Consider the following 12,089-nt stretch of genomic DNA (forward strand, 5'->3'; position numbering starts at 1 on the left):
ACGTACCTGTACGCAGCACTCTCGTGATTAAAACTTAATGGAGCATGTAAGTTTGGAAAATAGCAAATTAAAAGGCCATTCTTAAGCCGCAAGGCTCCCCCACATTCAGGGCGATGCAGAGGTGACAAGTGATGCATGGTGTGACCAACTTTATTAGGTCCAGAGAGCTCTAATGTGTTTCCTTAACACCTGACCTCCAAAACTGAACTAAATTGAAACAAATCATTGAAAATCAGCTCTTCCCCAACACCTCACCTTACCATTAAAAAAAAAAACGGCAGAGGGTAAAGATCCAAAAGCAATCATTCATAGCAACTCTGAGTTTTGAAATGAGGATATTATAAGGTCAGGAATTAAAGCGGCTATAAAAAAAAATCAATACCACAAGAGGCATAAACCACGCAGTGCTGACAGTGGTGGAGGACTGAGGATTCATCTGTCCGAACAGTGCAGACAGCCCTGGCTCCATCGCCGTCTGAGGCAGCCACGGAGAAACACACCATACATCCTCGGTCCTAGCACACCAACTAATCATGTTAATCAATACTGGCTGATTGCCTACTTAATCATCTGTGACACACAGCCACATTTCAGGCTGACTGGAGTGTCGGGGAAGTAGGTGTAGCACCAAAAAAAGTGATGAGTGAGAGAGCAGCAAACTGCAGATTAGTTTGAAGGGTTTAACTCTTTCAAGACTTCTTACAAGCTGCAGACACACAAAAGTACCTTATTGAAGGCTTTGTAACAAAGTCCACAGAGCTCCACAAGGTAGGAGAGACCGAATGTTCCATACTGGATGACAAAGCTCAGCAGCTTGGAAAAGGGCTCCAGGAGACTCTGTGTGATGGAGCAAACAAAGAAATAGGTTAGTTATTAAAGGGCAGAAAGGGGAGACACTGACGTTCTGCTTTGAACTTACCCGAGTTGCATTTGTTGTTGGGATTTTCAGCAGGCAAATGATAATCCTTAAACTGGAATCCATAGGACACTAATGAGACACACATCGCAAAATAAGTTGACCTCTCCACTGTGCTTGTGAGGGTTGCAAATGATTGCACACTAATTTGACCTCCAAGGTAAAAGTGTCAGAGTCAAATCAATTACAATTTTAAGATCTGTCCTTTTGAACCCAACGAGTGCACCGCTGAATGCGTTTTCCTCCGACAGTAATCACATTAAAGCACATAAGACCATGACTAAGTGCTCGGACGAGTTGATATCTACCTTCAGAGGAAGCACAGAGGGCAGTTTTGTGAGGAAGGTCTGGAACTGGTTGCAGATGGTTGTCCACAGGTTGCTGGGAGAGTCCATGGGGAGAGCCTCCATGAAGGTGGCAATGTTGTCCAGGCAGTGCAGCATTGTGCCCCCTGCTGGAAGACTCTTTTTGTTGTTCAAGCCCTGGGAGGCAGGGAGGCATAAACCATAAAAGGGGTTATATAATGACATTCTATAAGTGAAGATATTTCCATCATTTCACTCCTGATCAGTCACAATGCTCATGATGAGAGCAGTGGATTTAGGACACTGAAGTACAGATGACTGCACGGATGAGCTCGTGCATCAATAGGCTCTTATCTTGCGCATTTTTATTTAGCTATCAGTACAATAAACTAGCAGAGGAGTGCAGATCAAAGCAGGTTTCCTGAAATGCCCAGATGATGTGATGTTTAAGATGGGCCTACGCGGCACATGAAGCTGGAGACACAAAATCTTTTGCTTTGACAAGAGCTCCTCCTGCTGGTTGAATGACTCAACACATCAACATGAAGAAAAAAATCCCACCTCGAGGAGCATGTTGAGAGCAGCAACAGAACTGAGCTCATTGAAATCTATCAGCGAGGATGCAAGTGTTCTCAGAAAACTTCCATCTGTTAAAAGAAAAAGAAGGGAGCAGTTTGTACAATGGGAACTTATGATGTTAGATTGAATGTTTAAAAGTACCTACATTACAATAAAGTGTGAAGCTAAGTTTCTTTTCTATGACAAGTTCAAGCTGAATTTTCAGGTTTTTAAACAGACCTTTTATGTTACTCTGGAAGAGCTGGGGCAAGATGCCGTTAGGAGCCAGCTGGTGAAACATACAGCGCAGGAACTGCTTGGCTACACCTGCTACATTCCCTGGGATCAACATACTGCAGGACATCACAGGGAGAATGGCTGTGTTAGAAGGGCAGTCACACTTGACATATACTATTAAAGTCATCTATAAGCACAGTGAACATCTGCACACATTGGTGTTATGGCTTTTATGTCTCATACCTCTCAGCTTGTCCAGAAAAATTGCCACTGGATGCCAACCTGAGAGAAGTCAAAGCAGCGGATTAGGACTCAGAGATGAATTATGCATGAGCTCTAAAAGTGAGTTATGAAACTTCATTTAACGGTGAAGTGCTGTGTGGATGGAGATTGCAGGGACGGTTACTGGAGCTGTTGTACCTGCCCACAGACTGCATGATGTCAAGAAGCATAGGGGCAGCCAAATCCGGGCTGAGGTGAATGAACATGGAAAGAACCACCACGGCGAGGCTGAGAGTCTCCTCGTCATATTCTTCCAGAACAGCTGCACAGTCCCGACACCTGAGACATCACACGGAAATACACCAGGCTAGATTTAGCATAAAAGCAGATCTATTTTGCTCATTTTAAGATCCAGATTTTTTTGCGACTCCACTAGAAAAGCTTTGCATTATTTAAAGTTCGGTACTGGGTCTCTTGCAGCCCCTTCAATCATCCGCAGTCTGCAACAAGCAGTTTTAACTCTCCTCTCTTTAAGCCCATTTTTCTGATTGGCTGCCCTTCACAAACTGCTTGATCAGTGCCCATATTAGGAATATCTCTTCTCTCTGAAATCAGGATAGAAAAAAAACTGGGTGAAATTGAGTGCTTTGAGCAGTCTGAGCCCTAAGCTTCTGGCTATTTTGTACCTAGTCATTATATGAAATTTTGACCATGTTTAATGTGAGCACGCACCACTGTAACAGCAGCCCTCAACACCTCCAATCCTATATAATCATCTGAAGCCTGTTAGAATATTTATTCTTTAAGTGTTACATTTATTAACTTTAACTAATCGAGTTGTGGCAGATGGCCGCCCCTCCCTGAGCCTGGTTCTGCCAGAGGTTTCTTTATGTTAAAAGGGAGTTTTTCCTTCCCACTGTCTCCAAAGTGCTAGCTCATAGGGGGTCATTGTAGGGTCTAACTTACAATATGAGGCGCCTTGAGGTGACTGTTGTTGTAAATTGGCACCATATAAATTAAACTGAATTGAAAGTTCAGTCCTTAAAAATGTAACCACAGAGTTTACAATAATACAATAATAATTTACTTTTTTAAATTAAACTTAAAAAGAAATAAAGAATAAATTCCTACTTCCACTTAGTGCTGTTTGGCCAGCTGAGCCATTCAACTTCAATATGAAATAATGTCAAAATGTTTGAAGAGAGAATTATCAAAACCTAGGGAAAAACCATTCTCCCTAAGAAAACGGCTTAGACGCCCTTTTCTGCTTTCCTGCAAAGTCATCTTCAAAACATTGTTACTCTTTTACCCACTTCTTTAAATATCCAGACAGGGAAGGAGCCACCCTGTTAAATTTACTGAGATCAACAGCAGGTTTAAGAACCGATAAATATGTGAGAATGACTCAGTTCTGTAATGTGTTTTACAGCCTTGTGGACTGCAGGTTCTTAATGTGAATGATGTGATGAGGTTAAAGCCAGTTCTTCCACACAGAGGTGCGGCTGTTTCTTTCTATCGGCTGATTGCAGCTGCTGCTTCATCACTTGCAAAGCCAACAAGCAATGTGTATAACACTTCTTTACAGACACCCTTTTGTACTTTTGCTTTTTAACTCCAGGGCGTGACAGAGAGCAGCTCTGATGCATAATTCCAATTCAACAAGTTGAAAGAAAAAACTGCAAAAATTAGCTCTGTAGGGAATTTTGATGGGAATATTTTAGGAATTTTTCCAAAGCTCCTACAAAATCTGACATTCTGAATCCTTTTCAGTTCTCTTTTAGTTCATTACTGTTAATTAGTGGCAACATTTACCCTGAAACAGCAGTTATACCATATGGACATCATGTAAAGACAATGTGATCTCTGCTGTCACAGGATCTCGAGCACTGAGACTGAAAGTTAGTTTCTGGTTTTATTGTTGTTGGCACCAGTACAAATAGATTTGCAATTCTCCAATAAATCAATAATAGTTTGACTTTAATACAGCTCGATAGATGTAGCTACTGAGTGATTGATTCACCGGTCAGACATCGTGGTAGGCTGCTCGTCAATGAACTCCTCGGGTGCAGGGACGAACATGCTGACTGTGCTCGGTGCTGAGAGGAGACTGGTCTTCGTAGGACCTACAACGGAAAAATATCAGTCATAAAAAAACAGTTACAAAAATTTCCTTTTCACCTTGTAGCACACAAGAAATTTGATTGAAGTTTAGATTCAGTGTATTTATTTAAATGAAAATATATTCAGATTAGCTGAAACAGAGTTTTTCAAATGAGGGTACTAATACTGCCTGTAATAGGGCATGTACATAAGAGGGCTTTTATTGTAATTTAAAAGCCCTCTTACATCATCAGTCCTCTTACATCATTCCTAAAATAATATAACTGACTAAAATTTGTTAAATAAAAAAGATGTAAATTTGATGAATCACATTTTATAGTCAGTTTTCAGTGTAATGGCTATAAAAACATATAAAAACATCACCATCTATTAGGAGGTGTTTTACTATCCTCTTCTTTTAATTTCAGTTAACTCTCATGGGTGTCTGGTGTTCTTGCATGTGTTATTATGTCACTGTCTCCTCAAAACGTTATAACTGAAAAATGTCTACGGTGACTGACCCGTCTCCCAGGTGCAGATGTTGTGTGGCGCGCTGGACTGATGCTCCAGCTGTCTCTTCATAAGCTGGCTCATGGTTAAAGCTCCCAGAGAGCCTCGTTTCGCCTGCCGGTACTGAGCTAGAGGTCAGAGAAAGACAAGAAAACAGTACCTGGGTTTAACTGTCTGTAAAACTCATTTCAGTCTAACCAATAAGGGACTTGAGGTCATTTAGCCCTAGTCCTGATTAACTAAACCATTATTATAACAGACTCAAGTGACACTAGTTAGAAATTAAAGCTTAAAACATTACATATTGGTATTTTTTCCTGTGTTGTTAAAAATGTTATATTATGTGACGTTAATTTAATATTTCAAGCTCCATTACAAAATTGTAAAAAGTGAATCAGAGACAAACATATAAATAATAGATTATGGTATATTAGACATCGCACTAGTAATACACAAAAAACAATTTAACTGAAGTCGGTGAGGAGATGATGTAATGAGTGTTTGGCTCCTACTTGACACTGAAGAGCGATGACTTGTTTCAGGTATAGCAGCTTCGAGTGTTGGTGCTGAGGCAGATTCTCGTGGCTTTTCCAGGGTAGACATAACTTTGTGATCTGCAAGGCAATGTGTGTGAATAATGGGCAGGCATTAGCATCAGAATATATACCAGAAGTCTTCCAACAATAATCAGTAAAACAATACATAGATGTCTAATATTTTTAAGGGATAATTTAAGAGAAAAAATGTTATATGAAGTTTAGCATGTTGTTACATAATCTCAATAGAGGCATGATTTGGTGCCATGTGGGCAATTAAAGTGCAATAAAATTCTGATTCAGTCTTTTACTTTTACATTAAAACCTCATTGTATAATTGGAAAAGTACACACACACACACACACAAACATGAAAAGGGGCAATGCATGGCTGGAGTGGTTAGTATTTCTGGTAATGAGTGATGACCATTTCACTCTGATGACAAAATAAGCATTTCATAATGAAAGAAATGCAAGAAAATTGATTTTTTTAAACATAAATAAGGAAATAAAGAGATAAAATAATAAATGAATAATAGTCAGATGAATAGAATTAAGTTAAAATATAGTTAAAAGTTGTAAGTAGAGCAATGTACAAAGCTAATTTATAAATGGCTGGTTTAGGCAGCATCTCTGTAGGCTTACGTCAAACACTAAGAAACAGCTGATGTGAGTCAGCCGAATATAAATAAACTGTGACAACACCTCAGGATTGTCTTTTTCTGGCTTAAAGAAGAACTTATGTGTAGTAAATAGGCTACTGTGCTCTAAGTTTAGCTGGAATTATTCTACAATAGTTTGATCTCTTAAAATATTCACTTTTGACCAGACTTGTACAAAAAGTAAAAAATAAGATTTTACAAGATTTTCTTAAAAGAGATTTTTGGAATCAACACCAGCACGCCCTGGTTTCTGTTCACGTGTCCTTTCTCTTTACCTGTTTCTGCGGTCTGCTCGGCACCCAGCTTGTCGAACGTGTTGAACGAGATGTCCAGGTATTCCCTCTGGATGGCGCTCACAGCTATCTTCCTCTGTTTACGCTGTCGGGGAACAATCTGGATTTTAAACTCAGCTTCATCATTTTCGTCTGCGTTGTCAGGTTTGGGGTCGCTGTCTGCTTCGTCGCCCATATCGTCCTCCTCTTCATCGTCTCCATCCCCTTCTTCTTCGTCGTTGCTGTTGCTCTTGCTCTTCTCTGGTGAGGAAGGCGGCTCCGCTTTGTCTTCGGGGATATCAAGGAAGATAGTCCTGCCAGAGGGACTGGTGCTGAGTCCTATAAGAGTCCTGATTTCTTCCGGGGTCACACATGTGTCATCTAGTGAGGTGACAGGGACATGTGGGGACTTTCTCAGCAGGTCTCTCTTCTGCTTTAGGGTCATGGGGCTTTCATGGGAGATGTTCTCTGATCGGTCAGGGAGCTCCAGAGAGGTGCTGCGAGGCACGCGGATTGGCTCCTTTCCTTCAAATTTCTGCTGTGAGAACCCCTCTCCCACCACAAGCTCTGGGGTCTTTTTGCCAGTGGAGCAGTCCTCCACACTCACCTGAACAACGGGGGACAGTCGCAAAGTGTTGCTGCTTGCAGGAGAAGCTGAGACTTTTGGACTCCCACTAAACTTGGAGCCTATGATGGTGTTAAGATCAAACTCCTCATCACTTTCCACAATCCTCAGAGGTGGTAGCGGTTCAAAGACCAAGGAGTCGCTGTCAGACATGGAGAGCAGCGAATGCTTTTCTGGAATTGAGGTGCAGTCAGAGGAGAGGTCAATCAGGTCTTGATCGTCCTTTCCCTGAGCTGATCCCTCTAAAGAGCCCTGATCTGTTTTGTCATCAAAAGTCTCCATGCAGCTGAGGCGGACCTCTGGTATGACGGGCTTGGAGATGTCAGACTGGCCGCCTCGAGAGCCCCGTCGGTCCACGGGATCAACCCGAACTGAAGAGCCATCAGAGGATCCTTTCCCATGATACCTGTTGTGGGGCGTAGTAGAGGATGGGGGCAGGACCACGGGGGGCACCTGCATGTCGCAACGATCAATGCAGGACTTGCGCCGATGTTCGTCCAAACTGAAGAGAATGGAATCCGTGTTGGAAATATCCAAAGACTTCTGTTTGTGGATTGCCTGCAGCCTCTTTTTCCTGGTGCTCTCCTCCCGCACACAGTGCAGGATGCTATCCTGAAGAGCGCTAGCTTCACGGTACTCTGACAGCTCAATTTCACCTGATGCAAGGAAAGAAAATGAGACAAAGTCACAAAAAAAATATTACTGTATGACAAAGACTGAATCAATTTGCTTATTATGAGCGCACTTGACATTGAAAGCCTCTGCCTCTTACTTCTCTTGGCATTCAGCTCTACCGGCTGGTATTTCACAGACTTGCTGCCACCAATTCTCTTCAGGCGAGCAAAGAAGGTCTGTGACTCCTTGTTAGCAGCACCAGTCGGCGTGTCATGGACGTCTGACTCATCAAATACACTGTCCTCTTCTAATGTGGAGAACAAATATGTGAAATGTACTTGAACGCTGCATTAATGTAGCATTAAAAAGTCATAATCTGCCTGACTGAACAATGTGTTTTCCCTCCTATTCTAGCATAACGATCTATGACATATATCATATTATCATATTCTAATCATCACAGAAGTCTACTGCTGAGACAGACAACATTTGTTACTTTTCCCACCTTTTTCTTTCTCGCTATAGCGGCTTATGTTGGAGTTGTCACTGTAGAGTGGTCCTGCTGTAGCATGGGGGCGACAGCTGTGATACTGTGCATTCAGTGTGTTGATGGTGATGTGGATCAAATGGAGGACCACTTTACTGCCATCCATATCTCTGTAAGGGTACTACGGTGCATAAAAACTATGTAAGCTCATTTTGTACAAAAGATTGAAGAAAATATGTCACAAAAACATGAAAAGAAATATCTTAGAGGTGGGAGACTCAATGTACAGTTATTCATGCAATAAAAAATATTAAGTACCTTGTAAAGGATAACAAGAAGTGCTTTGAGCCACATCTGCCGAATGTGTGGTTTGAGGGCCCACAGGGAGCAACGAGGAGGCTGCTGAAAATAGTGCCTCAGCTGGGGACACGTGCAGTACTTCAACACCTGGACCACAAGAGGGAGCAGCTGCTTTCCCAAACCGATATTGTAGTCCAGTACCTGTGAGCAAATAAGTTAAATTCACTAGCAGTTGTGATGTTCAGGTGCACTCTCTTGCAATAAGCCTAATATGCAGGTGCAAGCATTTGATTATATTTCAGTTACTTGTGCAATGCCAGCGATGAAGGCGTTGAAGCAGGTGGAGGTGCGCATCTTCTGAGGTGCAATCATGAAACAGCCTTCCTGTTGATCATACCCCAGCAGCACATACAGATGACGCTTCACTGTGTTGAAAGCCTTGGCACTCCCAATATCTGCCTCAGCACTGCTTTGGTCTTTGGCCATAAATTTCATGAGGACCATGATCAGCTGGTGAACCGTCTGGTGATCGACGCCAGCGTTCTCAGGGAGCAGGTCTCTGATGATGGTGTCGTCCTCGGGAGAAGGGGTCTGGCCTGCAAGAGGGGCTGAAGCGTCAGGGTTAAAGTGCGGGAGAAAACGTGCTGCAGACAGGGAGATAAGATGGGGAGAGGGTAGGGGTGCGGTAGCAGGGAGGATAACAACACAGAGGTGGAGGGGTGTCAGCTCATCCTGTCCATTTCTCTGCCAAGAGAGTTGGAGCCATTATCATGCTGTATACATACATCACTACAATGTGTTCATGGAATATGTAAATGGGGTAAACGCACAACAGACTGTCTAGTTTTTCGTTCCGTGTCAGGACTGCTTTAGCCCAGAAGGCAAGATGAAAGAACAATGACTGCCACTATAGACCAAACATTATTTTTTATGTACAATAAAGTGCAAAACTCTTCAGCCACCGCTCATTTCTTTATACTTTGCAAAGAAAATAGGTGCAGTGACTTACTGAAATATGTGAAGTCATATACATGGAAATAAAGTATATAAGAACAAAAGTTTGTCAAACTCTAACAAGCTTGAAATTCAATATTTGGTATGACCACCTTTATTCTCCACCACAGTCTAAACTCTCTTATGGAAGTTTTAAGTAGTCTTCACAAATAGTTCTCCGGGCTTCTTGAAGGACATTCAAAGGGTCGATTCTTTCTATTTTTTAAGGGCATGAATTTAAGACAGATTTCACTGTTTATCTGTTGGAGATATTTAATTAATATTTTAGGCCTGACACGTCTTCTTTTGTCCTCTATTAGTTTCCTCGGATTCTTTTAAGAGAACCCTACACATAATGTTAAGATTTACCAAGTTTTCAACTTACAGCTTTTTGGGGATCAGTTGTCAAACTCTAAGATCTTTTTTAGCAATGAAACTAAAGAAATGGGAATGAATAAGGTGTTTTTGCACCAGACTACAGGTAACAAAGTGCCTAAAGATAGAATGTAAAATTGGTTCTTTGCTAAGTTGTTGGTTATGTGTAGACACAACACTAGTTCGTTGTGTCTTTTTTATGCTTGAATGAGTCATAGATCATTGATAAGTGGCTTAAAATACTGTATATAAAAAAACATTCACCTAAAAATGTTTATGTACAAGGACTGGACTGAAAATGAGTAAAAGATCTTTCAAAGCAAACGTTTGAAAGACCTTCAGAAAGCCTGGAGAACTATTGCTCAAGAGCACTTTAAAAAATTATTGACCGTCCAGCTCCTTGGAAGCAAAATACAAGGAAATGAGGGTTGTGTTGAGACTTTTTAATAATACTGTATAATACTAAATATTTCATATTTGTACATAGTTTTCATGATAGTCTTACTGTACTTTTTCTCCAATATGATGAAGACTTGGAATGTTATTTACCTGGCAGGACTTTCTCTATCATATCTCCCAGTGTCGGGGCAGAGAGCTCTTGCCTCGTAAGCCTTAGAGCTAAAAACCACATATGAAGAGCAAGATTTAGGAGAGCGTACATGGGAGGTAGCACAGGACACATGTCTGAGCTTCATCATCATCCAACACATATGCGCACACAAAGAGACGCGTATACTTTTGATTTAAAGGGCATGAAATCCAAATGTTATCAAGATTGAGGGCGTTTGGATCAACCAGATAAACCGATTGTGTTTGAAGGCAGCACGAGTGTCACATCTCAGAAACTCAGACAGCCTTCTGCGGAGAGCCACAGATAAAACATTTAAGTGAAATGAGCGTTGGGAACATATAAGTGAGGAGAGAAACATTAGGAAAATGGAACAGGACCTTGGTCAAACAGTATTTGCAAATAGAAAAGGATTCTTTTTTTTTAAAAGGCAATGATCATCACTTTGTGACAGAATCTATAATAGCAGGTCATTTTCCAAATAGAAAGTTGTTTTTTATAGCCTTCTATGTCATAGCATGTGAGCCAACACACTTAAAAAAGTCTCAAATGCTATTTGCAAACACTTTTTAACAACAGACTCTTTGACACAGGTTAGAAATGAGACCGACAGCCTGACAGTTGATGTCTTCTACTCACGTAGTCGGTTGCTCAGTGACTCAGGGAGTGAAAAGGCTCTTTTAGACTGAGCGTCCGTGCCTCCTTTTACACTGTCACGGAGGGAGCGCACACTCTTCTGCTGATTCCTCGCGAAACGGGCCCGTCGTATCTTCCACATTGCTGTATCACTGAGGTTAGCTACATTGGTTCGTACAGCTGTAATAGCTGTCAAAGAAACAAGGATTGCAAAGCTTACTTGAAGCACTGTTAAGTTTTAAATCTTCTCTTACAGGTGTAAAACATCTGAATGGGGACAAGGCAGATACATACTAGTAGGGAAGGGAAACTCTTTGTTGCAGTCCAGGTGCAGCTGAGCCTCCAGAGATAATGTTTCAAAACGGTTGACGAAAAACTCCCAGCTAAGCGCGGGGATATCTTTCTTCAGAAAGTGCAGGAGTAGGAGTTTACTGAGAATAATGGGACGATCTCTCACCACAGTGTCAAATTGGAAATCCAGACACAGGCATAAGCCCTAAAAATACACAACAAGTACAAATTTTCAATCCTTTTACATAGAAAATCCATAAATAAAATTTACAGTTTTCAACACATTGAAGATACAAAACTACAATAAAGAAACAATAACTGGGAAAATACCAAAACTATAATTAAATGCACACCAACACACCATGTCTTAGTGAGAATGCTTAATTTATTTATCCTTCACGCGAAAAATAAACAGAAATTTTGTTGCTAAAAACAAGAGCAAAGTACCTGAAGGGATGGCCTCTTGATTGTGTCCAGTAGCAGCCTGGCCCTGGTGGCCACAGCGGGGTTGACATCCTCCACAGAGGCCAGGAAGCAGCAGAAAGCGTGAGCCAAGGCATACTTTAGTAAGTGGTTTTTTGTCACTGCACCAATGTCCAGGAAACGACACAGCACTGCTACCTTCTCGACTGAGAGGATTTCGTGAGAATAGAGAGAGAAATGAATTACTGCTGCAGACAAAGACGGAGCAAGTGAGCTGCCAGATGTCCTCATATAATTACTGTGATTCAATAAACAGAATCAGCCCTGAGGTCACAGAGGAAGATGACTGAGACGAGTTAATGTTTTACTTCGCTACAACCTAGTTCTAAATATTTGTCTTCGCACAATGTGATGGTAAAACCAAACCAAAGGCGATGCTTTCAATAAATAAAGTGATTT

At 41.4% G+C, this 12,089-nt stretch overlaps 1 protein-coding gene across 7 annotated transcripts in view; it reads right to left on the bottom strand.

Annotated features, from left to right (window-relative positions):
• Nucleotides 1-12,089, bottom strand: part of unc79 (unc-79 homolog, NALCN channel complex subunit) — a 34,070-nt gene that overhangs the window by 2,934 nt on the left and 19,047 nt on the right. For 4 of the 7 annotated variants that reach the window (XM_019349122.2, XM_013276296.3, XM_013276298.3 and 1 more), the window contains 19 exons: nt 11,655-11,836; nt 11,211-11,412; nt 10,920-11,105; nt 10,262-10,330; nt 8,651-8,988; nt 8,363-8,545; nt 8,063-8,225; nt 7,715-7,864; nt 6,321-7,598; nt 5,361-5,462; nt 4,860-4,976; nt 4,259-4,361; nt 2,437-2,577; nt 2,260-2,298; nt 2,020-2,132; nt 1,783-1,868; nt 1,225-1,398; nt 920-988; nt 727-837 (listed from right to left, as the gene is read on the bottom strand). In XM_019349122.2, the coding sequence (XP_019204667.1) occupies nt 727-837; nt 920-988; nt 1,225-1,398; nt 1,783-1,868; nt 2,020-2,132; nt 2,260-2,298; nt 2,437-2,577; nt 4,259-4,361; nt 4,860-4,976; nt 5,361-5,462; nt 6,321-7,598; nt 7,715-7,864; nt 8,063-8,225; nt 8,363-8,545; nt 8,651-8,988; nt 10,262-10,330; nt 10,920-11,105; nt 11,211-11,412; nt 11,655-11,836 (3,806 nt within the window). The remainder of the gene's footprint in view (nt 1-726; nt 838-919; nt 989-1,224; nt 1,399-1,782; nt 1,869-2,019; nt 2,133-2,259; nt 2,299-2,436; nt 2,578-4,258; nt 4,362-4,859; nt 4,977-5,360; nt 5,463-6,320; nt 7,599-7,714; nt 7,865-8,062; nt 8,226-8,362; nt 8,546-8,650; nt 8,989-10,261; nt 10,331-10,919; nt 11,106-11,210; nt 11,413-11,654; nt 11,837-12,089) is intronic. The other 3 variants (XM_019349120.2, XM_019349121.2, XM_013276300.3) reach the window with 3 other exon arrangements.

The sequence above is a fragment of the Oreochromis niloticus genome, linkage group LG19 (assembly GCF_001858045.2).
Source record: "Oreochromis niloticus isolate F11D_XX linkage group LG19, O_niloticus_UMD_NMBU, whole genome shotgun sequence".
Lineage (NCBI taxonomy): Eukaryota > Metazoa > Chordata > Actinopteri > Cichliformes > Cichlidae > Oreochromis > Oreochromis niloticus.